The sequence below is a fragment of the Aquarana catesbeiana genome, linkage group LG09, assembly GCF_042186555.1.
Source record: "Aquarana catesbeiana isolate 2022-GZ linkage group LG09, ASM4218655v1, whole genome shotgun sequence".
Lineage (NCBI taxonomy): Eukaryota > Metazoa > Chordata > Amphibia > Anura > Ranidae > Aquarana > Aquarana catesbeiana.
Window position 1 is genome coordinate 98,688,208 of NC_133332.1, and position 26,729 is coordinate 98,714,936.

Genomic DNA, 26,729 nt, shown 5'->3' on the forward strand with positions numbered 1-26,729 from the left:
CCGAAAGGCAGAGCCCGAAACTGCAGGTGCCAAATCTCCCCTCCCCCCAGATTGACTGCAAGACGCAGGAACCTTTGTGATGGGGGCGCTATTGGTATATGGAGATAGGCATCTCTCAAATCGATGGAAGCCATATGACATTTGGGGGTTAGCAAATTCCTTACTGAGAAAATCGTATCCATCCTGAATTTTTTGTATTTTATGGATCGATTTAGAACCTTTAAATTGAGAATCAGGCGGAACTTTCCTGATGGCTTTTTGACCATAAAAATGTGGGAGTAAAACCCCTTCCCCTCTTGATCTTTCGGAACCTGGGAAATGACCTTCTGTTGCATCAGTTCCTGTAACAGAGACTTCATGGCCAGAGCCTTTTCCCGATCCTTTGGCAGGTTTGTGATGTAAAACCGACTTGGGGGGCTTTGTGAGAATTCCAATTGATAACCCTTTTTGATTAACCCCAGAACAAAAGGACTCTTTGTTGTTTTTTCCCAGATTGGTAAGAAGTCCTGTAGTCTCCCCCCTACTAGATGGTCATTGTTTTTTAGGGGTTTGTTCTGGGGTTCTAAAGAGTACCCCACCTCTACCTCTTCCTCTCTGAGAAGACCAGGGTCTCTTCTGTGTGTGGTCCTTTTCCTTATCGGTTTGTCGAAAAGGACGAAAATTTTTCCTCTGCTGTACCGTTTTCTTCTTCTGTGGGAAAGCTTTCTTCTTGTCTGCTGTCCTGTCAAGGACAGTCTCTAGTTCTGGCCCAAACATCAGGTCTCCTGAAAAGGGAATTCCGCACAGTTTTACTTTAGAAGCTGAATCCCCTGACCAGGTCTTTAGCCAGAGTGCTCTTCTTGCTGAGTTAACAAGCGCAGAGGACCTGGCTGACATCCTGATAGATTCTGCAGAGGCATCTGCCATATATTTTACTGCCTTAAGCAGGGTAGGGAAGGACTCCAATAAGTCCTTTCTGGAGGTACCTGCCACAACATGATTTTTAAGTTGCTCTAACCAGCACTCCAGATTCCTAGCCACAACCGTAGCCGCCATTGCTGGCTTAAGATTAGCTAGAGATGAGTCCCAGGCTTTCTTCAGTAGCCCATCTGCCCTCTTATCCATAGCATCTTTGAGAATACCCATGTCCTCAAAAGCTAAATCAGTCTTCCTAGATACTTGAGAAAAGGCAGCGTCTATTTTTGGTTTTTTATTCCACAATAGTTCCTCATTCTCCTCAAAAGGAAACCTCCTTTTGAGGGTTTTAGAAAAAAACTGTCCTCTCTCTGGGTTCTTCCATTCCTTTTTAATAGTGTCTGTTAACACTTTATGCACAGGGAACACCCTGTGTTTAATTTCCTCCAGCCCCAGGTACATCTTATCATGCACAGACAGCTGAGCCTTTTCTTCCTGGATCTCCAGGGTAGTATAAATTGCCTTGAGTAATTCATCCACCTCCTCAAGTGACAGCTTATATCTAGATGATCTTGACTCTTCTTCCACCTCCTCCTCCTCAGAATCAATGGTTGAGGGTGGAATGCTTTCCCTTTCCTCCTCCGACTCACTTTCCACCTGTCTGGAAGTGGACTGAGGGAAACTGGAGTGAGAACTCTGCTCTTGGCTGGAACTCTGGCCGTGCTTTACAAGGGAACGCACTGTCCCTAGGGCCTCTGCTAACTCCTTCCTCACAGAAGATAAGAGCTCTTTGCACTCTTGTGAGGATTCTTCTTTTACTAAATCCACAATGCAGGATTTGCACAGTGGTTTGGGCCAAGAGTCCCTTAAAGGATTTTTGCATGAGGGGCACTTTCTCCCTGTTCTCTCTGATTTGGCAGTAGCTTTCTGAAACAGAGAAACAAGAAAAAACCCAGGTCCTTTAGAACTAAGGCTTCAGAGAAAAGTAGTACCTCCAGCCAACACCCTAAGTGCCCAGAGTCTCACTCCTTTGCTGAACTGCTAATGGAAACTGTTACCCCATAGCAGACAGCAGCAGGTTTTGAATAACCACATCAAAGATAAAACACCCAGTGATATAAAAGGAAAGAGGTGCCACCGCACCTCTCCTACCTGGGCCTGGCCGGGAACCTGGGCGCCTGCATCCGCCATTGCTGCTGACGATTCCGCTGTCTCCATAGTGCAATCCGCAGCTGCTGCACTGTGTACTAGGCTCCATGTGCCAAACAAAAGGAAGTCCCGGCCAGAGGACCCGCCCCTTCCTCCTGCGTTCCAGCAGCAGGAACCAATCGCTGCTACGCCCCGCCGGAAGTATCCGCCCACCGGAACTGACATCACCTGCTGTCCGGGATTCGGCGCCGCCATGCAGAGGCCTGGCATGGACGCTCTTACTGAGCACAACCGCGGCCCCCCGAACACCCCGGGTGGAAAACTTCCGGCAGACCATTACTCCTGTGAGCCGGAGAAGGAAAGGACACCGGAGCACCCTCCTCACGTAAGGGAAGGAGCTGGGTTGGTCTGAGTACCCAAACGTGGAGGTCCTGCCAAAACCCTCTCCTTGGAGAGAGCGCAGCCCCTCTGGTTCCCCAAGCAGTGCTTCCACCATGGCGGAGGAAACACTAAAAACTGATGGCATGGTGGAAGCAGCTGCTTTTTAAAGGGGCGTTGTCACGCAGTGTTTCCTGTCTAAGAGGTGGAGCTACGCTCTCTCCAAGGTGCTGTCCTGAAAGGCGAAGGGAGAAAAAATATATAAAGATAACACCAATTTGCTGTCACAAAGAAGTGAAAACTCAAAATAATGAGAGAGCAGCAGCCGTTTAAAAATGTAGATAAATCATCATAAATAAATAGTGGCATACCATAATCAGAAAATAAGACTATAATAACACACTAAAAACAGCGCTAATGTTGAGCTATAGCGGATATATGTGGCCAACTTCACAAACAAAAGTCCTTTGAGAGAGAAGGGCAGTAGACACAGTGGTTCAGAAAGTGTTCATAGGTGATCAGAGTATAGAAATTCAGTGTGCACCTTCCACCGATCCATCCACTTCCACCCTGTGAGAACACACTCCCCTCAGGGGGTTAAACTCACCAGAGCCTAATAATCATAAGCTTCCAAGGAAAGAAAAATCCAAGCCACAGGCCACTGTCAGCACCCCTCCGGAGGAATCCCAGACGATCAGGGCTCACAAATCACCAAACTTTCCTTCAGAAGTGGTCATCATCCGGCATGGACAAGGAACATCCCGAAGGGACAGATATTGCAGATCCGACGAAATTGCACACAGATGGAGGATTATTTCGCACAAGCTAATGTCCTTATAACATAGCTGTAGATGAAGACGCTTGAGGCTGCTGTGTCCTCGCCCCTTTCTCCTCAAGTTTGATCACTTGCCCGATTTTCTTATAGTGTGCACTCACCTTTAGACTTCTAAAGTCAGGTATTTTGTAGGTTTAGAGTCAGGTGTATTAACCAATTATACTAAGCAGGCGATAATGATCATCAAATTTCATATGTAGATTGTTTCAGTTATTGACCGTGTTTCAAACAGCTGTGTAGGAGGCTTAAAATTTGGTGAGGAATAGCCAAACTGAGGGTGTGGAAGACCCTTTCATGTCACAAGTCATACACCAAGGCAAAACTGAGCACAGCAACAAGACAGGGAGTTATACTGCATCAGCAAGGTCTCTCCTGGCAAATTTCAAAGCAGACTGGGGTTTCAAGATTTGCTGTTCCAAATTCTTTTGACGAACAAAGAAACAGGCATTGTTGAAGAACATAGACTTAGTGGTCAGCCAAGGAAACTTGATGCAGCTGATAAAAAGACATCATGCTTACTTCCCTTTGACAGCAGATGATGTCCAGCAGCGCCATCAGCACAGAACTGGTGGAAACCAGTGGGACCCAGGTACACCCTCTTTTGCTGTCCGGAGAAGTGTGATCAGAAATGATCTTCATGGAAAAACTGCAGTCAAAAAGCCATACCTCTGAAGTAGAAACAAGGCTAAGGGGCTCAACTATGCATGAAAACATAGGAACTGGGGTGCAGAAAAATAGCAGGTGCTCTGGACTGAGGAGTCAAAATCTGAAATTTTGGGCTGTAGCAGGAAACAGTTTGTTCGGTGAAGGGCTGGAGAGTGCTACAAAAATGATTGTCTGCAGGCAACAGTAAAGCATGGAGAAGGTTCCTTGCAAGTTTGGTGCTGCATTTATGCAAATGGAGTTGGAGATTTGGTCAGGATCAATTGTGTCCTCAATGCTGAGAAAGCCATCATGCCATACCATCAGGGAGGGGTGTGACTGGCCACAAATTTATTCTGCAGCTAGAAAATGACTCAAAACATACAGCTATAGTCATTAACCACTGCAATACAGGGCACTTCCCCCCTAGGCCAATTTTCAGCGCTGTCACACTTTAAATGACAATTGCGCGATCATTCAACACTGAACCCAAAACTACATTTTAATAATTTTTTTTCCCACAAATAGAGCTTTATTTCGGTGGTATTTGATCACCACTGGGGTTATTTTTTGCTAAACAAAGTAAAACAGACCAACTTTTTGAAAAAAAATAAATGATAGCATAAAGAATAAGGAGTCCTGGAAGCGATGGTTTGGCCCCTACAGAGTCCTGATCTCAACATCAAGTCTGTCTGAGATTACATGACAGGACAGAAGGATTTGAGGCAACCTACATCAAATATTAATTTGATTCAGATTTTTCTTCTGTTTGCCAATTTTGCAAATTGAAAAAAATGATTTGAAAGCATTCTTACCTTATAGCGTTTCAATATTATATATAATTTATTAAATAATAAATAAATATTTTAGTCATGGCAGGGTTGCTTTAATCCACCTTCACCGCATATTCATATTCTTTTACAGGTTAGTACTTACACTGTTTATTAAGTGCTTTCTGCATGCGGAGTTTTAGCTTTTCCTGCGGTGTTAACTTGGCCTAGAAATAAGAAAAAAAATAAATAAAAAAATAAAAAAGGCATGAATCAAAAAAGTCCAAATCTTACAACAGAAGTATTATGGAAATGAAGTCCAGGGAAATGAAAAATGGCTGCAGAGAAAACATTTATTAGAAAAATGGAGGAGCTAGGGATTGAAGGAAATGTTGAAGTAAAAAACTTAGAATTGTATGGTTTTATTAAGAAAGCAAATCACTGTGCATATTAAATAATGCTAATAAGTTTTGCATAAAGTATAACTTACAATACAATATTACAATAATTTCAGATCACGCAGATGTAAATTTTACAGTATATTTTGCATTTGCATGCATAAAAGGTGTGCCTGTCAAAACCATATTTACAGAAACAAAAAGGTTAAGCACGCATAAAGATAATGGGAAAAGGCACTCCCACATGTAAATGGGCTCCAGTCTACCATTTTCAAAGTCAATAAACACCTCAATTTAGAAGTATTTTTCACCAAACACCACTGCTGTGAGTTATAAATGCAATGTATGCAAAGATTACATTACTCTAAGTTTTCAAAAATCTCATCAACAAGCCACTCTGCAAAGGGGTGCAGCATAACGTAGCCTGTGCAATATATGCTCTGCGTGCTATACACAAAACTGCATCCTGCGTCAATTAACAAGGTGGTAAAATTCTTACTGACTTTGGCTGTTCCGCTCTCTTTGCTAACAGCAAGCTCAGGTCTGGGAAAAGACAGAGACAATGAGGTTTTAGTTTACTGTACAGTACAATCTATTCTAAAAAGTTGCAAGATTACTAGATTACTATACTAATTACTAGACTAACCCTAACCCACTAACATTTACATAAATAGAATGCAATGATTTGCAAATCTAATAAGCCCATATTTTCTTTAATCAGAAAAGAACCATAACAAAATGTTTAAACTGAGAAAATGTACCATTTTATCAAAAAAAAAAAAAAAAAAAGGTAATTTCAAAATTGATGGCAGCAACCCGTCTCAAAAAAAAGTTGACAGTGCCACATTTACCACAGTGAAGCATGCCCTGGTCTTTTAGGGGTTTATTGCACACTGCATCTCAAAGAAGCTGCTTTTTTTGAGCTCTAATTTTTTTCTGCCTGGAAACTTCCCAAGCCAATATGTCCATGCACACTATGGCTTTTTCAGGCATATGCTCTCTTACAGGCAGAACCCCCCCCCCCCCAACCAAAAACTCGCATTTTTGAGAGGAGCTTTCAAGCCAGCTGCCTTAGCTGCAGTGTGCACTGGAGAGAGCTAGAGATGTTTAATAATTTATATATATATATATATATATATATATATATATATATATATATATATATATATATATATATATATATATATATATATATATATATATATATATATATATATATATATATATATATATATATATATATATATTCTCTATCTCAACAAATCGGTCTAAGCCCTGGTTCACATTGCCGTCGATTTAACACGATTTCAAGGTGCGATTTCTATTGACATCTGTGCAGAAACCCGCATCGGATGTCTCTTAAATCAGGACCGACTTGCGGGAATGAAAGCATGCGAGTTCAGTTGAACACGCACGCTTTCATTCCTGCACTCAGTGTGCACCTAGGCTAAATCTGTGTTAGTGAGCACTTCTCCTTTGCCTAGATAATCCATCCACCTCACAGGTGTGGCATATCAAGATGCTGATTAGACAGCCTGATTATTGCACAGGTGTGCCTTAGGCTGGCCACAATAAAAGGCCACTCTAAAATGTGCAGTTTTATCACACAGCACAATGCCACAGATGTCGCAAGTTTTGAGGGAGTGTGCAATTGACATGCCGACTGCAGGAATGTCCACCAGAGCTGTTGCCCTTGAATTGAATGTTCATTTCTCTACCATAAGCTGTCTCCAAAGGCAGAAGAGAAGAGAATTTGGCAGTACATCCAATCGGCCTCACAACCGCAAACCACGTGTAACCACACCAGCCCAGGACCTCCACATCCAGCAGTTTCACCTCCAAGATCGTCTGAGACCAGCCAGCCGGACAGCTGCTGCAAAAATCGGTTTGCATAACCAAAGAATTTCTGCACAAATTTCTGCACAATCAGAAACCATCTCAGGGAAGCTCATCTGCATGCTAGTCGTCCGCATCGGGGTCTTGACCTGACTGCAGTTCATCGTCGTAACCGACTTGAGTGGGCAAATGCTCACATTCGATGGTGTCTGGCACTTGAGAGGTGTTCTCTTCAAAAGATAAATCCCGGTTTCACTGTACAGGGTGGATGGCAGACAGCGCGTATGGCGTTATGCGGGCGAGCGGTTTGCTGATGTCAACATTGTGGATCAAGTGGCCCATAGTGGCGGTGGGGTTATGGTATGGGCAGGCCTATGCTATGGACAACGAACACAGGTGCATTTTATTGATGGCATTTTGAATGCACAGAGATACAGTGATGAGATCCTGAGGCCCATTTTTGTGCCATTCATCCGCGACCATCACCTCATGTTGCAGCATAATAATGCACAGCCCCACGTTGCAAGGATCTGTACACAATTCTTGGAAGCTGAAAACATGCCATTTCTTGCATACACTCCGGACATGTCACCCATTGAGCATGTTTGGGATGCTCTGGATCGGCGTATTACGACAGCGTGTTCCAGTTCCTGAAAAATATCCAGCAACTTCGCACAGCCATTGAAGAGTAATGGACCAACATTCCACAGGCCACAATCAACAACCTGATCAACTCTATGCGAAGGAGATGTGCTGCACTGAGTGAGGCAAATGGTGGTCACACCCAATACTGACTGGTTTTCAGACACCCACACAGTAAAACTGCACATTTTAGAGTGGCCAGCTTAAGGCACACCTGTGCAATAATCATGCTGTCTAATAAGCATCTTGATATGCCACACCTGTGAGATGGATGGATTATCTTAGCGAAGGAGAAGTGCTCACTAACACAGATTTGTAAACAATATTTGAGAGAAAGACTTAGGCTTACTGATAGCAGTATTTCTAAGAGCCTTTCAACACAACCTTCGAGCGCAGCACCGCCCATTTTCCAGGAAACACATGCAGTCTTTAAATCCCTCCTCTTCCACCATGGCCTCAGTTATTGTTTGGTATCCGACATACTGGAAAACAATCTCAGGGAAGCAGATGAGCTTCCCTGAGATAGTTTGTGCTGGATGGTGGATGCTGGGGCTCAACCTAGCCTGCCGGGCTCTGGGCCAGCATAGATTTGATCGAACTCAACGAGTTCGTATGCTCTTGTACTGAAGAGAACAAGTCCTTATATTGTTGGGATGTTTCCTCTTCAACAAACACCTTAATACAGGTCCTGCACATTGCTTTTTGCCACAAATCTCTGAGGGGGTTCTTGCAGGAAGGGCATTTCCTCTGACCTGGTGGGTTTGAATGCTTAGTTTTTTTCTAACGCTTTTTCCTGCAATGAGAACAAAATTCACCTCAGCGTCCCTGAAAAAAAAAAAAAAAAAAAAAAAAACTTTCCTACCCTTTGTGCACAAATAGACCACCACCAGACAGAATGGAACAGTGCAAGCCCCAGCTAGCAGCAACCACCAAGTCCAGACTGCAGGGTCCGAGCAAAGTTACCTCTGACCGTGCAGCCACAGGCTCCCTGCAGGGAGGATCACACAGATAACCAAAACATAAGCCCATACGGAGAAGAAGAATTAAAAAAGGTACCAATGTAACCCCCTTACCCTCAGGTCTACAGCGACTGTACTTCCAAGTGCACTTGTAGTGCAAAGTGCATTTGCCTTTAGTAAATCAACCCCATGGTGTGCCTGGACACATTGGCCAACATGGAGAGGAGTATCCAGGCAGAGAAAACGAGAGCTCAAAGAGGCTCAAAAAGCCTGTATGAGCGGTTTCTTTGAGATGCAGTGTTCATGAGCCCTAACATCTGTAAACATCTGGGAACTGAGGAAATCAGTTACTGGAGTTTTGGGAGAAGAATGTTGTCCAATTCATGATGGATATAGGATTCTAACTGCTCAACACACCTGGGTCTTGTTTCAAGATGTGCCAAATATTTTCAATGGATGAAAGGTCTGGACTGCAGACAGGCCATATAAGCACCCAGACTCTTCTACTACGAAGCCATGCTGTTGCAGTAGATGCAGTATGCGGTTTAGCATTGTCCTACTGAAACTTCCCTGAATCAGTCATTGGTGTTGATTTACTAAAACTGAAGCGTGCAAAATCTGGTACAGCTGTGCATGGTAGTCAATCAGCTTCTAACATGTTCAATTTGCCTTTGACAAAAAAAAAAAAAAAAAACTGCAAGCTTATTGGTTTTTATGCAGTGCTGCACCAGGTTTTGCACTCTCCAGTTTTAGTAAATCAAGCCCACTGTCTGGATGGGAGCCATATGCTGCTCTAAAACCTGGATATATCTTTCAGCATTGATGGTGCCTTTCCAGATGTGCAAGCTGCCCCTTCTGTATGCACTAATGCACCCCTATACCATCAGAGATGCAGCTTTTAACGTGAGCGCTGATAACAACCTGGAAGGTTCCTTTCCTCTTTAGTCTGGTGGAAGCCATAAAGAAACAGAACAGTTTTTGACTTTGCAACAGATCATTTTAAAATGAACTTTGGCCCAGAAATGACAGCACCATTTCTGAATCATGTTCAGATATACATTTTTTTGCCTGATGATAGAGCTTCATCTTGCATGCTTGGATGGCACGGCGAGCCGTGTTCACAGACGTTGATTTTTGGAAGTATTCCTGAGCCCATGCAGTGATGTCCATCACAGAATCATGCCTGTTTTTTAATGCAGTGCTGTCTGAGGGCCAGAAGATCATGGGCATCTGATATTGCCTTTCGGCCTTGTCCTTTGCGCACAGATTTCTCTAGAATCTCTGAATCTTGATTATGTATGGTAGATATATTTAAAGCCTTTGCAATTTTACGTCAAGGAACACAATTCTGAAATTGTTCAACAATTTAGGCGTAGTTTTTAACAGATTGGTGAACTGCTGCCCATCTTTACTCACTGAGATTGTTTTACTAAAACTGGAGTGCGCAAAATCTGCCATACTTCTCCTGTGGATCACAGGAGTGCACTTTGTTCTCCACTCCTGTGACATAGATTCAGCAGACAGCAGAATTAATTCCTGTTGGCTGACGTCACAGAGCCGGTCTCATCGCTGCAGGGTTCCCAACAATGTCGGGATCTACCCACCACACCTAACCGGAAGCTGGTTTAGACTTTCAGCATGCTTTTCCCATCCCTTCCACAATCTGACATTCTATTGAGCGCTGAAGGGGCAGGGCACAGAATGGTGACTAGCAGTCACTAGGGGTGCAATGGATCGTCACCGATCCGTACGGGTCAACCTCCGCGGATCGGCACACCCACGATCCGCGGAGTGCTCTGCGGCCTCGGCCATAGGAAAGGCCGCGGCTTCAGCCAAGCTCCGGAGCGGCGGCCATCTTGGTACACCCGGCGGCGGCTGCTGTCTCGTCAGGAAGTGACGTTTCGTCGCCGCCGTCTTGCTACACCCCACACTCCTGCACAGTACTGTAATGAGAGAGTGAGAAGGGGGCAAGCGGACATCTTGTTACACCCACCGGAGTTTTAGATTTAACAGCTATTTTCAACACAAAATGGATGCATACAGTATTTGTAGATCGGACGGACTGTTTAGACATAAAATTTTAAAAGCAACAGCAAACCTGCTGAACTTACATGGTTGCGAATGTGACAAAACACCTCTGATTTTCACATTTAATGTTAAATGTGAAAATCAGAGGCGTTCTGTCACATTAGCAACCATGTAAGGTTAGCAGGTTTGCTGTTGCTTTTAAAATTTAACATCTAAACAGTCCGTACGATCTACAAATACTGTATTTATGCACATAAGCTCCGTTTTGTGTTGAAAATAGCTGTTAAATCAAACTCTGGTGGGTGTAACAAGATTTGTGTTTTTGTTTTTTTTGCTGATCCGAAAATGATCAGATCCGTGAGTTTTTTGATCCATTGCACCCCTAGCAGTCACCGTTCTGTGCCCAGAACAGACCTAAGAACTGAGCACTCAGCAGTCTTTGATTGCTCAGGTCTCAGTGTAGGAGGCAGAGGGGAAGAAATGCACCATTGGATCGTTGCTGCATGCACCTAAGGGAGTATGGCTGCTTTTTAAATTTCACCCTTCTCTTAACCCAGTTAGTTGTAAAATGTTCTTCCATGTTACCATCATTTACTTTGCCAGATTTGTGTTGCCCTGTCCAAAGTTTTTTGGAGACGTGATGCTGCCATCAATTTCAAAATTTACCTTTATAGTAAAAATATGAGTTTGAGATTTGCTAATAATTGCATAGTTTTTTTGTAGATTTTACACAGCATCCCAACTTTTTTGGAATTTGTGCTAGGTTTTAAAAAGGAAACTACAGTCTATTATGAGTGAAACCTCATTCTGAGAGTATTATAATTTTAACTGAAGATGAGGTGATATGAGAAAAGAAATGCTTACCTTTTCAATCGCTCCACCACAGCTGGGGATACCTTCTTTCCAGATACTTTTTCTCGATTTGGTGAAGGACTCCTAGAGACACTGCTTTGGTTATCTCCATGTAGGCGCCCACTGCTCCTTCCACCACGCCCATGACGGTCAGGTGACCGAGAGCGACTTCTAAAAACACAAGAGTCACAGTCAGACATTAAGGTGCAAAGATTTACAGTGTATCCTATCCAAAGAATAGTAGTAGTTCAGATTGATTGGATAACACTCCTAATTAATAACAGGTAGCACAAGCAGAAAGCAAGGGAGGTTTTTTTTTACTGATAAGATACAAAGTATGCAGAAATATTTGACCAACTAAAAAAGGAAGCCAATAAGAATAGGTTTACATATAAAAAAAAAAAAAAAAAAAAAAAAAAAAAAGGAGTGCAGTTCGTTCTGCGCTCCTGTAACCGGTTTTCAGCTGACAGCGGGCTAAAGCCTGCTGTCATCACAAAGCAGGTCCTGGCTCTGAAAAGATCCCAATCATATGGTCAGGATCCACCTATATGCCTGGACTGGCAGTTGGCTCAGTCTCTCCCACCCCCTCCACAGCCCAGCGCTCCAGTGAACACTGAAAGAGCAGGGCAAAGAGCCGGAGGCTGACAATCACCGGCTCTCAGCAACCTGAAGAACTGAGCGATGACAGTGGTGTTTGATGACACTTTTTTTTTTTTAAATGAATCCTGAACTTCTATACATCAAAAACAATGGGCAAGGCTATAAACTAAACAAATACGTGATTATAACCAATTTGCCATTCACCGGGAGCGACGCCTTCCTCCATAATGTCTATTGCGATCAGGTGACCTTGATCTGGAATATCTTCTGCTGTCTCTTGCCCCTCCTCCACTTGAGTATCGTCTTACAGGACTGCGAGAATACCGCCTTGAGCGAGAACGAGAATTTGACCTGCGCCTCCGATTGTCTCTTCTAGATTTGGAGCTGGACCGAGACCTGGAAGATGTTCTGGATCTTGAGGAGGAAGACGATGAGGAAGATGATGAAACCCTCCGTCTGAAAATTGAAGAAGACGGGGAGAACACAAAATGTGTCAAAACACAGAAAGCACAGAGCACAATAAAGCATTACCAGTGTACGTCAAGAGCTTCCAGACTCTAAAAAAACAGAGAGATTAAACATTTCCATTAGGCTAACCCTTTCCTTTGCTAGTGTTTATAGCACCAACTGACAAATATGAACTATTCAGCTTTATTAACACAACCCACGGCATAATCTATGAACAAAATGCTGCTCCAGCCTGTGCCTCGAGGCCCAGTTAGTCCTCCATTTGGCATTACCATCCTGCCTCTTGTACAGCACAGAAAAGGTTAATCTAGGCTGTCAGTTACAACCTGTATATCAAACATTATGCTGCCCTTTCAAAGTCACTGTTCTCTATGTATATCAACAGCCTGGATCACAGGAATGGATTGTTTTTTTTATTTAAAAAAAAGCCAAAATTTAACTTTACAAATCTAATGATGTTTAATCTTAGACTACACATTTTGACATAGATGTAGGTTTTATATGGTTTATAGAGCAGTTTATGAAGTTACCATAATTACATAAGTGAAGAATAGAAAAAGGTTAAAATTTAAAAAAATTACATCCATGCTCTGTCACATTTAATAATGGTTATGTGAAATGATTAATATATTTAATATCTACTGAAAAACATGTGTCACAACAGTTTAAAACTTTCAATACAAAATTAATTGAATTAACGTGTGTGTGTGTGTTTGGGGGGGGGGGGGGGGGGGGGTACAAATCTAGGCTGTAGGCAGAATCTCCCTGGGACACAGACAGCAAACAAAACATTTTTAGGTCACTTTGTCCCCTTATTAAACAAGAATTTTAGCTAGAGTTGGGCTTTAAAAACCAATCAAGATACATGGCCTAGATGGCCCAATCTGCATAAAATTTGGACATCCATAGGTAATCATGTCATATTTCATGTGGGAAACAAAAATAAATGAGGCATCATGCACACTGGAAGTTTTGCGATCTCTCCTAGACTCCTTTTCTCCTGGCAGCAGAGTTTTGGCGAAGTTTGAGGCATATCAAATGCTTGGAAGAAAGTTCATTTAATTGACCAGAATAATAATTGTAGCCATTGAAATGAATTAATGCTCAAGCAATAAAAGTGCCTAGAGCTTAAGCGTGTCAAGCGGTTTTTCTGCCAAAAGTCTGCTGCTCCTGGATACACTGGCTGTGTGTTTTTTTTTCCCCTGAAAGATGAGAGTTTTCCTTTAAGCCAACGATAATCATCCCCTGACAAACAATATGGTACTTACCATTTTCCCAAATATAAAAGAAATGAAAAACCCACAAATTCAATCATTTTTTTGGAATTTTGTACATACATGCAAAGTTACAATATTGACAAAAAATTTAATTTTTACGTCATACTTACCTGTAAAATCTTTTTCTTTGAGTATATCATGGGGACACAGAGTCAGGCTAATATCCATTACTTGCTGGGTTATACATCATTAGGTGAATGGACACTGCTAGACCAAAAGGTCTTCAGACAGGGAGTGATCCCCTATATAACCCCTCCCATACAGGAAGTACTTTAGTTTTGTAGCAAGCACTAAATCCTCAAAAAGAGAGAGGGGAGGGATCTGTGTCCCATGATGTACTCAAAGAAAAATTATTTTACAGGTAAGTAGGACGTAAAAATCTTATTTTCTTTTTCATACATCATGGGACAGTCAGGCCAATATTCATTACCTGCTGGCCATCCCAGAGCAATAGGCTTGAGGGGAGGGAGACACCCAGCCAAACAAAAGCCATCAGAATTTATACGGCAGCCCGCAGTACACTGAGGCCGAAAGCAGAATCCTTAGCTGCTCAAACATCCACTTGATAAAATTTTGTGAACGTATGCACTGAAGACCAGGTGGCAGCCTTACAAATCTGAGCCACAGATACCTGATGGCGAAAAGCCCAGGTTTCTACACCCCTGGTAGAATGAGCTCTCACCCTAAAGGGAGGAGATTTAGGTTTCAGACCATAAGCCTGAATGACCAATTGACGGACCCAATTGGCAATGGAAGCTTTAGAGGCTGCCTAGCCCTTCTTGGGTCCTTTTGGGAGGAGGGAAGAAGGAGGAAGAAGGTCGGATCTCCGCAGATCTAGACAAATAAACCTTGACTGCCCGGTCAACGTCCAAAGAATGCAGTCATCTCTCTTCTTCTGAACGAGGCTGAGAGAGGAAAAAAAAAAGAGAAAAAAGGAAAAATAATGTCCGGATTTAAATGAAAGGCCGACACCACTTTTGGCAAAAAGAATGGAACAGGTCGTAACACGACTCTGTCATGGTTAAGAATCAAGTATGGTTCCCTGCATAAAAAAGGGCCGCCAACTCAGAAACCCTTCTAGCCGAGGTGATAGCCATCAGGAAGGCTAGCTTGCGTGACAGCAAATCTAATGGAATTTCCTTAATAGGTTCAAATGGTTGTTTCTGTAACAGACAGCATCAAGTTCAAGTCCCAAGGACACATAGGTGACCTAATGGGGGGGAAGCAAGCAAGTTGCCCCTTGCATAATGGTTCAGATTAGTGAATGGGAGGCTAAAGGCCTTTTGAAGAATACTGATTGGGCCTAAACTTAAACCTCTGATTGTACTCACAGCCAAATTTGATTTCCACAGCTGACTGTAGAAAAGAGAATCCTCCCAATCACATATTTTCGAGAACGCCATTTTCTGGCTTCACACCAAGCAACATAAAAGTCTTCCAGACCTTATGATAAATCTTCCTAGTGACAGCTTTTCTAGCATTCACTAGAGTAGACACCACTGGTCCCGAGATGCCTTGGTCCTTTAACACCCTAGCTTCAATAGTTATGCCGTCAAATTTAGAGACTGTAAATTGGGGTAGAATATTGGATCTTGAGACAGTAGATCGGGGCAACATGGAAGCATCCATGGCCCGTCTATTGTCAGTCTCACAATCTCCAGGAACCAGGGCCTTCTGGTGGCACCAGCCTGACCTAGAATGATTGGAACCCCCCCCCCCCCATCTCCGAATCCTGCGCAACAAATGTGGAAGGAGAGGGATCGGAGGGAAAGCATAAACCAGGGAGTACCGGCTTCATGGAACTATCAGAGCATCTGCTCCAATTGCCAGAGGATCTCTTGTTCAAAACAAACTGCTGTAGCTTGTTGTTGATCATGGATGCTAGTAGGTCAACCTCTGGCCACCCCCAACGTTGGCAAATTTCCTGGAACACCTCTGGGTGTAGGGACCATTCCCCCGGGCATATCTGCTAGCGGCTGGGATAATCTGCCTTCCAGTTCTCTACTCCGGGGATATGGACTGCCGATATAATTGGCACGTGTCCCTCTGCCCAGGCTAGTATGTAGTTCACCTCCTTCAGAGCTGAACGTCTCCTGGTACCGCTTTGGTGGTTTATATAGGCCACTGCCGTGGCATTGTTGGACTGAACCCTGATGGGGCAGTCCTGAAGCTCCACCATCCAGGACCGTAGGGCCAGACGTACTGCCCGTAATTCTAGGATGTTGAGGGGCAGGGTCTGCGCTGTCCCTGACCATTTCCCCTGAGCTGTGAGCCTGTCTAGGGTCGCTCCCCAGCCTGAGGAGGCTGGCATCTGTAGTCAGTACTCTCCAAGTTACTGGGAGAAAGGGTTTTCCCTTTTGCAGGTTCTGAACCTGCAACCACCAGTTTAAGCTTAAGCATGCCTGAGGAGATAAGCACACAGGATAATTCAGGGCTTTTCTTCCTCTGTTCCCAGCCAACAAGCTGTCTTGTTGTAAAGGCCTGGAATGGAACTGGATATAGGGCACTGCCTCAAAGGAGGATACCATCCTCCCTAGAAGACTCATACTGAGCCGAATGGAGGGTTGTCTGGTGCCCCTTTACGGGACGCACCTGATCCTTCAGGGGCACAGATCTTTTACAGGTGGCAAGAATACTCTTGCTTGAACCGTGTTTAGGATCAGACCTAAATACCTTAGACCTTGAGCTGGTCTCAAGGCTGACTTTTCGGTATTTATGATCCTGAGTGATCTCTGAGCAGGAGGTCATCCAGATAACTTAAGGGCCCAAGGGATCTTGGTGCTTAAAGACCCAGTACTGGTGCTAGGACCTTTGTGAACACCCGGGGAGCTGTAGCAAGCCCGAAGGGTAGAGCCACAAACTGAAAAGGACGTTCCTCTACTGAAAAACGTAGGAACCTCTGATGAGGCTGAAGGATAGGTACGTGTCCTTTATATCGATGGAGGCTAAAAAGTCTACCTTCTGGAGTGAGGTTACTACTGAGCGGACAGACTCCATCCAAAAGGACTGTATTAATAGATACTTGTTCAGGGACCTTAGGTCCAAAATGGGCCTTGTGTCCCAATTTGGTTTCTGAAACGTAAACAGGTTTGAGTAAAACCCTGTGCCCCTTTCAAATACAGGAACCTCTACAATCACTCGTTGATGCACTAGTGCTTGAAGCAATAAGTTTATTTTTGGAGGATCAGAGGGAATGCTGGATCTTAAAAACCTCTGAGGGGGAACTCCCCTGCAACTCCAGCTTGTAACCGCGAGATATAAATTGAGGTGCCCCACTCGCCCCCAATTGTTGTTTTCCAAATGTCCGCAAAGTGCAGCAGCCTTCCCCCCCACCCGATGGAGTGGGGCGTCCCTTCAAAAGGAGGGCTTGGTGCTGGGTTTAGAATTTTGGACCCAGGGCCTTTTCTGGCCCTAGCGCCCTGTTGGCGGCGGAACCCCCCTGATGCCAAGTCATATAAGGAAGCAGTCCCTGGGTTTTTAAATGAGGGACGTCTGGTGCTTTTCCTCACATGAAGTAGAGAACTCTTCCCTCCAGAAATCTTTTGGATATATTTGCCCAAGTGATCACTGAATAAATGTTCCCCATGAAACGGGAAACCTGCCAATAACTTTTTACAAGGAAGCTCGGTTGACCAGTTCTTAAGCCATAAAAGTCTGTGCATTTGTACAGACAAGAGAGCCAGAAGAGAAACCTGCTGTATTGAATCCTTTAAAGCAGGGGTCTCAAACTGGTGGCCCTCCAGCTGTTGCAAAACTACAAGTCCCTTGAGGCATTGCAAGGCTGACAGTTACAAGTATGACTCCCTCAAGCAGAGGCATGATGGGACTTGTAGTTTTGCAACAGCTGGAGGGCCGCCAGTTTGAGACCCCTGCTTTAAAGCATCAACAGCAAAACACAGCGCTCAAGCAATCTCTGCCTTACTTTCAGGCAGATCATCTTCCTGGTTGGGCCTATCAGGCCGTTTGACCTGATCCTTTACAGACTGGCAAATACCAATTGCTGAAACAGCTGGCTGAACTGGCCAAAGAAAAAGGAAGCCTTTAATAATAACTCCAATTTCTTGTCAAGTGTTTCAAGCTCTGTGCGTTATCTACCGGACAAGTTAAGTTCTTGTTTAAGGAAGAGACTGCTGCATCTATGGCTGGCATGCTCCATTTTTTAATAAACCTTTCATCCATGGGATATAAAAAAGGAAAAACCTTTTAGGAGGCAAAAAAGTCCCGTCAGGATGTTCCCAATCAGCATACACCGCCTGTTCTAACAGGGGGTGTAGAGGAAAAGCCGGTGCGACCTGAAGAGGCTTCAGGGATCCAAAAAAGGGCCGGGGGGGGGGGGCTCAGTCACCTCTGCAAGAGGCAACTTAAAGGCAGAACGAACCATTTCGGTCAGAGTCTGGATCAAAAGCCTCTGCGACTGAGAGGCAGACATCGACTGGATATCTTCTTGTCCAGATCGCTCAGAAACAGACGCATCTGCTGGGCACTCCCCCGAATCCTGAGCTTTAAGTTCTTCCCCATCCTCAACCCATTCCTGCTCCAGACTAGGAGACTCTGGGGAGGGGGACCTGTCACGCTTCCTGCCACCCTGCGGGATGGGGGTAATCATGATGGCAATCCTGTGCTCTAACCTGACTAGGGCTGAGGACAGTTCATCCTTAGTGATAAAGGGTGAAGCAGCAGCATTGACTATAGGCACACAATACCAGATAGGCGCAGCGGCTCAGATTGCCCGGAAGCCTCTGGTCCTTCAGGGGATACTATACTAGGGATACGACTAGCTTCATCAGGAACTACTGATGACATAGGTGTGCCCTTCCCTGTGGTGTTAGTCCCACTCCTCTTTTTGGAAGACATTAAATAGCTGCAAACATAGTACTTGGGTGTATATTAAAACACCTCAGAAGGGAGACCCTTTAACAGGGCTCACCAAGCCACTATGCAACAATCCTGCTAAGCACCTTTAGCCTGCCAAGCAACACCTGGTGACTCACGTGCCCCGGGTAAGGAAAAAATGAACCACTGCAAGTGTCTATTCAGAGCTGGCTCTGTGTCCCACAGCTGCCTTCTGGAAGCACCATATGCTTGGCCTACACAGCTTAAATAAACTGGGTGTGCGCTGGAGCGTTCTATGCCTGCATGTGCGCGGTCCTGGCGAACAGGCGTGACTGTATTCGCGTACGACACGAATCCTCGTGCGCCCAGATAAAGGCTACGGCGCATGTGCGGTGAAGCTGCATGCGCCATGGCCGCCAAACAAACTGCTGAGCCCAGGGTCGATCTTCCAAACGCACGTGCGCCATGGCGAAACAAGGCAAAATGGTGCACCGTTGTGAGCCATCATACAGGTAAAAAACAGCCAGACACAAGAAAAAAAAAAAAAAAAGTACACTTTGCAAACACCCACAGCTAGCCCAGAATTCCCCCGTATGGTCACCACACACACACACACACAAGTGTCCAGCTCTTAGCTAGCGTGACTGATTGTAACAATCGCTGGGACAACCCACAATAATAAAATAAAGGGGTTTCACTTACCAATCCAGGTGCAGGGCCACTTAGAAACTAAGGGCCCAATCTTTACCCTTCACGGCGGGTTCCTGTCACTTGGACCTTCAAGGACTCGGTACCCTTTCATGTTTAGGGTCCACTCCCATGGACCTGTACAGCACCCTGCAGGAAATGCCTTAGCGCTGGGGCTTCCAGGATTTGTACTCCGCAGGGTCCAGCGCCCGGAGGCCACATTACAGGCAAAACCTTGCAGGATCTTGAGTCTTCTTTGTGAGGCTCGGGTACCATTTAGCCAAGCATAAAACCCTGTGTCAAATGGATTCGGTCAACCCCTTGATTCATTTTGGAACCGTTTGTGGGACTAGAGACCTGGAGCTCAAACAAACCATGCCCTCCACCTTGCAGACACTGGTAAAAAACTAAAGTACTTCCTGTATGGGAAGGGTTATATAGGGGATCACTTCCTGTCTTTAGACCTTCGGTCTAGCAGTGTCCATTCACCTAATGATGAAGTATAACCCAGTAGGTAATGAATATTAGCCTGACTCTGTGGTAGGAGGCTTCATGCTTCAACCCTTAGGTCTAAGGATGAGCTCCGGCGTGTTCGCACAGCCCACGTGCAGAGCCCGCCAGGAGGTCGGCACTGCGCTAATCACAGGCAGTGAGACATTTCCCTGATCTCTGCAGCCGTGCATCGGGACAATGTCTCACTGCCTGTGATTAGCGCAGCCCCGACTTCCTGGCGGGCTCTGCACGTGGGCTGTGCGAACACGCCTGAGCTCATCCTTAGACCTAAGGGTTGAAGCATGAAGCCAAAACCCACAGGCATCCAAAACTCCCCAACGTATAACCTGCCAAAGACTCTTACAGAGGTGCTGCAGCATTGGAACAGAGGGAAGGTAGCAGACAGAGGTCACCAGAGAGCATAAAAGCTCTTTATGAGCCTTTGATTTGGCTATTTTTTAAACTGACAGGGTTGCTCTCAGCAGTTGTTCTTCAATAAGTTAAATCAGATTTTGAAGGACATAGCATTATCCATCTATGTTTTAAATTGTGTCACAAGAACTTAGATCGATAAATACTTTTCAATAAACTTTAGTAAGACTGAAAATGATTGAAACAGCAGGGTCGCATACAAGAAGTACTGCCCCATTCCAATTACCGGTTGGGGAGTTCCGGCCCTTCTAAGGCAGAAGATTCTGGGCCTCCCGCCCTCCCCCGTAAAGGCCGACCCACACGACATACGGCTGGGGAGAATCTAAAGTTACCGACCGGGAGGCCTCTTTACGACCTGAAGAAGTCCCAGAGGCCTGTGAATGTGGGGCCCTTTTGCTGCCAGTTCCTGCAGGAGTTTGGGTTGCATGACCAGATGCTGACTCATCTTCACTACCCCCAAAGCTGGTTATAAAAGTGATGGCCTCCTCCTTTCCGGGGCTTGGTGTATGAGAACGTGAACCAGAGGAAGACTCTGACTGGGACCTGAAAAAAATAAAAAAGGGACATGTTTAAAACACACAATCGCCAAACCCAAATGGCCAAATTAATATCTATGCCATCAAGTATGTAGTTCACCCCCTTTACCTTCTATAGGGATCATATGTTGGACTGTCTCGCCGGGCGTAACTGTAGGGTAGGGCAATAAAAGTAGGAGTAGTTAATATTTTAACACATTAAGCTCAAAATATGTTGACTGTTTTAATACCTAGGAGCAATGTTATTAAATTTTTTTTTTTTTTTTTGTTAAAGACTCCCAAAAACAAAAATTAGTTAGAAAGCATGCTGGCGGCCAACATATTTAATATTGCAGATCTGGGAAGTTCTTTCATCATTTTCTTCTCAAGACTTCCTGATGACACTGTGTGCAGCAAAACGTGCTGAGGCGGGGACATGGTATGTCTGACATCATGTCCGGATCATGGGGTTCGGGTGGTGGAATACAAACCGAGCTGCCATCTTGTTGGTGGGGTGGAACGGTGACACAGCTGGATCTCGCTAGTACCGGCTTTGGCACGATCATATGCGAGTGGGTATTTTATAATTCTTGTGGACCTACTCTTTAATAAATGGGTTGCACTATGATCTTGCTGTTTGTGGTTTACTCTTACCATTGAGGATCTGTGGAGGAAGATAGCAGAATATTGGTCTCACCACCACTTATGCTTAAAGTGGATGTTAACCCAATTGCCTCAAAATTAATCATGCAAACAGTACATAGTTCCCTATGTATTGCAGCGTCTTTTTAAAAAAAATCTAAATACCTTTTTTAAGCTGTTTCTAGCACGGTCACATGTCCTATATTCTCCCTTGTTCCTTGCCAAGGGAGCCGTGTAGGAGGGACACAGATTACTTCTGACGTATGCAAGATACGTCAGAAGAGGAATCTGTAATTCTCCACCGGGTGGCCGTGCAGTGCCGTTTGGCACCGCGTCGGTCACATGGCTGTGAAACAAATAAAAAACAAAACAGTAAATAAAATTTGTTTGTAAATGCACCAGAAACATTGCAGACAGTGGACAAATGATATCCATCATGTACAAACAAAAATTTGATTCCTGTAAAACGAATTTTGTGGGAGGAGCAGAGTGGGCCTGGAAGTGTAGGCAATCGTTCATCTCACTACAGACTACGCGTTGACAGGAGGAGGAAGGGAGAGGAGGAGGACAGGCACAGAGCAAAGAGCTGCAGATGACGCAGACACACACTGACAACGATCTCTCAGGCTCAGCGGACACTGCACTGGGAGGAGGGGGGGTGGGGGTTTAGCGATGTCAGGACTTGGCATTATCAAAAAAGGTATTTTAGGAGCTAGAGGGATAATTTAAAAAGCACCATGCTGCTAATTGCACATAAAAAAATAAAAAGGGTACAGGAGCAGCATTTTTTGGGTTAACAAACGCTTTAAGGCTCACAACTAGCGTTACTAGACACACTTCACCCTGGGTCTAGGGATCTGGTGAGTCATAACTGCACAGGGGAACAGAGGAGCACCGAGTGGAGACAGGCAGTCTCATCTGCATGGAGTGTGTAGCGCACGGTGGACCGATGATTTACACATGGACTTTGGCACTCTTCATACTTTAATATCAGTTTCACTTGTGATTATGTTGATTATTGCACATATGCATAAGGGCGATTGACAGCTTATGTTGTGAAGGTTTATTTTAATTCTGTACCTAATATTTAGGGCAAGATTTTTTTTTTTTTTTAAATAGCACCTAGCACTCATCTTGAGTTGTTTAACCACTTCAATACAGGGCTTTTTCACCCCCTTCCTGCCCAGGCCAATTTTCAGCGCTGTCGCACTTTGAATGACAATTGAGCGGTCATACTACACTGTACCCAATTTTCTTAGTGACAAGTTTGGAGAAAAAAAAAAAAAAAAAAGTTGCAATAAGCGTATATTTATTGGTTTGTCCAAAAGTTATAGCGTGTACAAAATAGGGGATAGATTTATGGCACTTTTATTTTAATTTATTTTTGTTACTAGTCATGGTGGCAATCTGCGATTTTTATTATGACTGACATTGTGGCGGACATTTCGGACACTTTTGACACTATTTTGGGACCACATTTATACAGCGATCAGTGCTATAAAAATGCACAGATTACTGTATAAATGTTACCGATAGGGAAGGGGTTAACACTAGGGGGCGATCAAGGGGGTAAATGTGTTACCTAGGGAGCGATTCTAACTGTAGGCGGAGGGGACCGATTGGTGTTGCTCTGTACTGGGAACACATGATCTGTCTCCTCTCCCGACAGGACGTGGATTTGTGTGCTTACAAACACAGATCCACGTCCCTGCTCTGTTACCGGCAATCGCGGGTGCCCGGCAGACATCGCAGCTGCCGGGCACGCGCATCGGCTCCCGAGTGAAGCAGCGGGGCGCGCGCCCCCTAGACGGTCGGGAAGCCAAGGACGTCATATGACGTCCACCCAGGATGGGGGATCCCTCCTCCGGACTATGGGCGGGGAAGGAAGTGGTTAATGAACACTACACACCTGCTCAAGTCTTCAGTTTGTATTTTATCTAGGAATTGCTGAAGTGCACTCCACACCCTTTTGAGTGTTCTGTTGCTCTGGAAACCATTTTTACTTACACAAATTTGTAACACATTTGAAGAATTTCCAAACATTTTCACTATAGACTGTGTATGGTTACTCATGTACAGAAAGATTGATGTACCAAATTGTCAGTACTAGGTCAGTCAAGCTGCCACCAAATTGCTTAGAAAGGGTAAGCCTGATTGACAATGCACAGAGCAGAAAAAAAGAAAAGTTACACAGAATAGATTGGGCAGCCTCCGGTCAGCTGAATTACAGATACCACTGATCCATAACTGCACTAACAGAGAAAGTTATCGAATTGGCCTACTTCACCTGAGGTAGAGGAACCTTCCTTATTTAGTCCTAAATGTATGCTTGCATGAAGCAGACAGATATGGCCGCCCTTCTCAAAGCTCCCCAGACAACATCTTTCACCTTGTTTTACCAAGACCAGAATAATTCATAGAGGAACAAATTCAGAGAATTGAATTAATTTTCTTTCTGAATATTTACCAAGTATATGCACTTGTATTGTGGTTGTCACATTATATGCACCTGATCACTTTATATTGTGGATGTCACATATAATCTATACAACACATGTGTATAATTTGATTATTTTTTTAATGTATATAATTTGAGCGTTTTTTTTCACCAGAGCATTTGCACTTTAATATCACTGAACACATTTCATAGGGAGGGTGGTTTAATTACCTTTTTTATTTCTACTTGTTTACAACGAGCTGCTCCCACACAATTGTTTATCACCATTTGCGCAGGTTGAGTGATATTTTCACTTATATTTTATACAACATCTTTCACCTGGCTGTGGTTGTACAGTCGATTCCTACAGACCTTTAAAATGCCATCTTCCAAGTACTTCTGTACTTTAAAGTCCATGGGGATTAAAATGTGCATGTGGCCAAGTAAATTAAAAGCACTTGTGGCCAGGGGAAAGGCATTTTTTGTCCATAGGCTCTGAGGATTCCTGCAGTGCAAAGTTTTTCTGATTCAAGTAAATATACCCCTCCGGGATGGAAGGGTAGGCCTAAAACTTTTTTGTCGTTGTTTTGGATAGAGTAAAGAATGGTTAAAACTTTTGGACATGTATAAATCTGCTATGTCCCCTTGTAAAGGCTTCCTTTTACTTCCTGTCCCAGAAACAAAACAGGAAGTGAGAAAGTCTTTACAAAGAGTGTATGTGTTTCCCCTCTTAGTAGTCATCAAATGGGTGTGTCCATTGGTAGATTTCCCCCTCATATCTGGTAACAATGGTTAAAAAAAATAAAAAAAAAAGAAAAAACACACACCACCCCACATGTAACCAGGTGTCAGGGCTGGGCTCAGCCCTTCCTGCTCTGAGCTGGCTGCTCAGCTGTCGGCTAATTGCCAGCTCCTATCTCTCCACAGTGACTCACCTGCTGAGATACTGCTAGTCAGTCCTGCCTACTTAAGCCATCCACCTTCGCCTTGGTCACATCTCTAGAGACGCTCACCTGTGTTCGTTAAAGACTTGCTTGGCTGACATTCCTTCTAACTCCAGATCCTGCTTGCTGTTCTACTACGCACATCTCTGGTTTCCTGACGTTTTGGCTTGTCTGACTATCTGTTCCGGTTCCTGAATTCTAGCTATGTTTTGACTACTTTTACTCGGTTTACCTTTTTTTATTATTAAAACAAGGGAGATTTAACTGTACCTCTGTCTCAGTCCGATTCATGGTTTCGGACACCAGGGACCCATTCTTTTTTCTACACTAGCTACGCAGCTCATCTTTATTCCAGCATTACTGACTCATCATGCCTGATCTGTGTGTGGAGGTACCCATCTTGGTAGATGGCCTGGTATTTCTCCCTCATATCTGAGCCTCTAGCTTAAAGTGTAAGTAAACCCTCCCGTTTTCAGCCAAGGAAGCTGCCATCTTTGCCTCTGTTTAATCTACAACTGCCATGATGCTGCACATGTGATCAATTATGACACCAGCCATTGGATGGTTTGACAGTTTGGTTGAGAGCACAACCAATGGGAGTGCTGCATTTCTGGCACGTGCCGGAAATTAAACTGTTTTATGGCTGGGTTTACTACCGCTTTAAGAGAGATGTGCAGTAGTGAGATCACCACATCTCACTCCAATTTCCTGAGAGCTAGCAGTCAGACAGCAGTGCTTTAGATATTACACTGCAAATATTCAGCCACAAGGCACATCCAGTAGGTACACTGCTATTTTTCAGAAGGAAATCCAGACAAAGTACTACTTAGGCACACTTCTGGAGGGTCCCTATAGCATATGAAATCTTCACATTTTGGAGTACAGGAGGACCACTGATTATTTTATTTTTTTTACAACATAGCTTCACATTTTTACTGAATCAGCAGAAACTGTCAGACAGCCTGTCATATCTCCCAATGAATGACAAGTTTCAGTGAATCTAGGTTGATCATCCATACCTTGGTGGACTAATCTTTCTTCCTTTTAATCGTTTTTCTCTGAACTCTCTCCTCTGGCGACGGGAACGGCGTCCCTGAAAGTACATATATAAAAAAATGTTACCGCTGTATGAGACCAATCCTAATAAAACAAAAGAGGTCTGTAGAGAGTAAACAATCTGTTGGGGGAACCCCCAAGGCAGAGATAAGCAAGTTACTAGCTGAGGATATCAGTCTGCTGCAATGAACCATGTCACGTCGAGCTGTTATATGGTGCAGATCCTTACAGAATACATGGCCTTCTCTTCTTCCAGTGCCTTGGCATGTTTTATTGCTTCGGATTCCTCTTTGTCTTTACGTAGCATTCTACAAAATACAATAATAAAACAGATTCTTATTACACCTTCCTACCTTCATGTATGGAATTAGAGAGGTCTAAAAAAGGGATTGCAAGTCAGAAATATTCAAGAAACAAACATTGAAGCTAAAAATGTATAGAATTGCAGGATATAGGAATAACATCCTCATTTCTACTTGACTTCATGACATCAATTTGGATGAGTCAGATATTCTCATTTAATGACTATTGACTAAATTAGCAGTAAAACCAAGAAGACCAACCAAGAGCCTACCCATTTAAAAGTCATTGATGGCAGCTGTCACACACCAGACAGAACTCCAGTAAGCTTGTAGTTATCACCACACTCCCAAATCCAAATGATTGTTGAGACAACAAAAACCAAGCCATGGGTTTATGAATAAAGCTGCACTCTAGGCAAACCACTACATACACAGCAACAAAAATTAAATAAAAAAACCTATGGACAAATGGTTTACCTAAAATTTTTACTACCATGTTCAGTGAATTTTGTGATTCTAACACGCCTTCTGGAAAACTGCACTGCTACTTACCGTACAAAATCCCCTTCAGCCATTCCATAACTTGTTGCTTGCCTGTTCAGATCAGCAACCTGTTCTTCTGTGACCTCATCCACATCCACCTCCACATCTAAAAAAAAAA

General features: G+C 44.0%; 1 protein-coding gene across 2 annotated transcripts in view; it reads right to left on the bottom strand.

Moving 5' to 3' along the window:
* The window catches only part of CLASRP (CLK4 associating serine/arginine rich protein), a 66,359-nt gene that overhangs the window by 26,219 nt on the left and 13,411 nt on the right, over positions 1–26,729 (bottom strand). The window contains exons 8-16 of one of the 2 annotated variants that reach the window (XR_012235990.1): positions 26,621–26,717; positions 25,996–26,074; positions 25,730–25,803; positions 20,818–20,859; positions 20,509–20,715; positions 12,188–12,439; positions 11,396–11,554; positions 5,566–5,609; positions 4,835–4,895 (exon numbers count right to left, since the gene is read on the bottom strand). Coding sequence is in view for 1 of the 2 variants with exons in the window: in XM_073599053.1 (XP_073455154.1) it covers positions 4,835–4,895; positions 5,570–5,609; positions 11,396–11,554; positions 12,188–12,439; positions 20,509–20,715; positions 20,818–20,859; positions 25,730–25,803; positions 25,996–26,074; positions 26,621–26,717 (1,011 nt within the window). In the remaining variant the exon portion in view is untranslated. The remainder of the gene's footprint in view (positions 1–4,834; positions 4,896–5,565; positions 5,610–11,395; positions 11,555–12,187; positions 12,440–20,508; positions 20,716–20,817; positions 20,860–25,729; positions 25,804–25,995; positions 26,075–26,620; positions 26,718–26,729) is intronic. The other variant, XM_073599053.1, reaches the window with a different exon arrangement.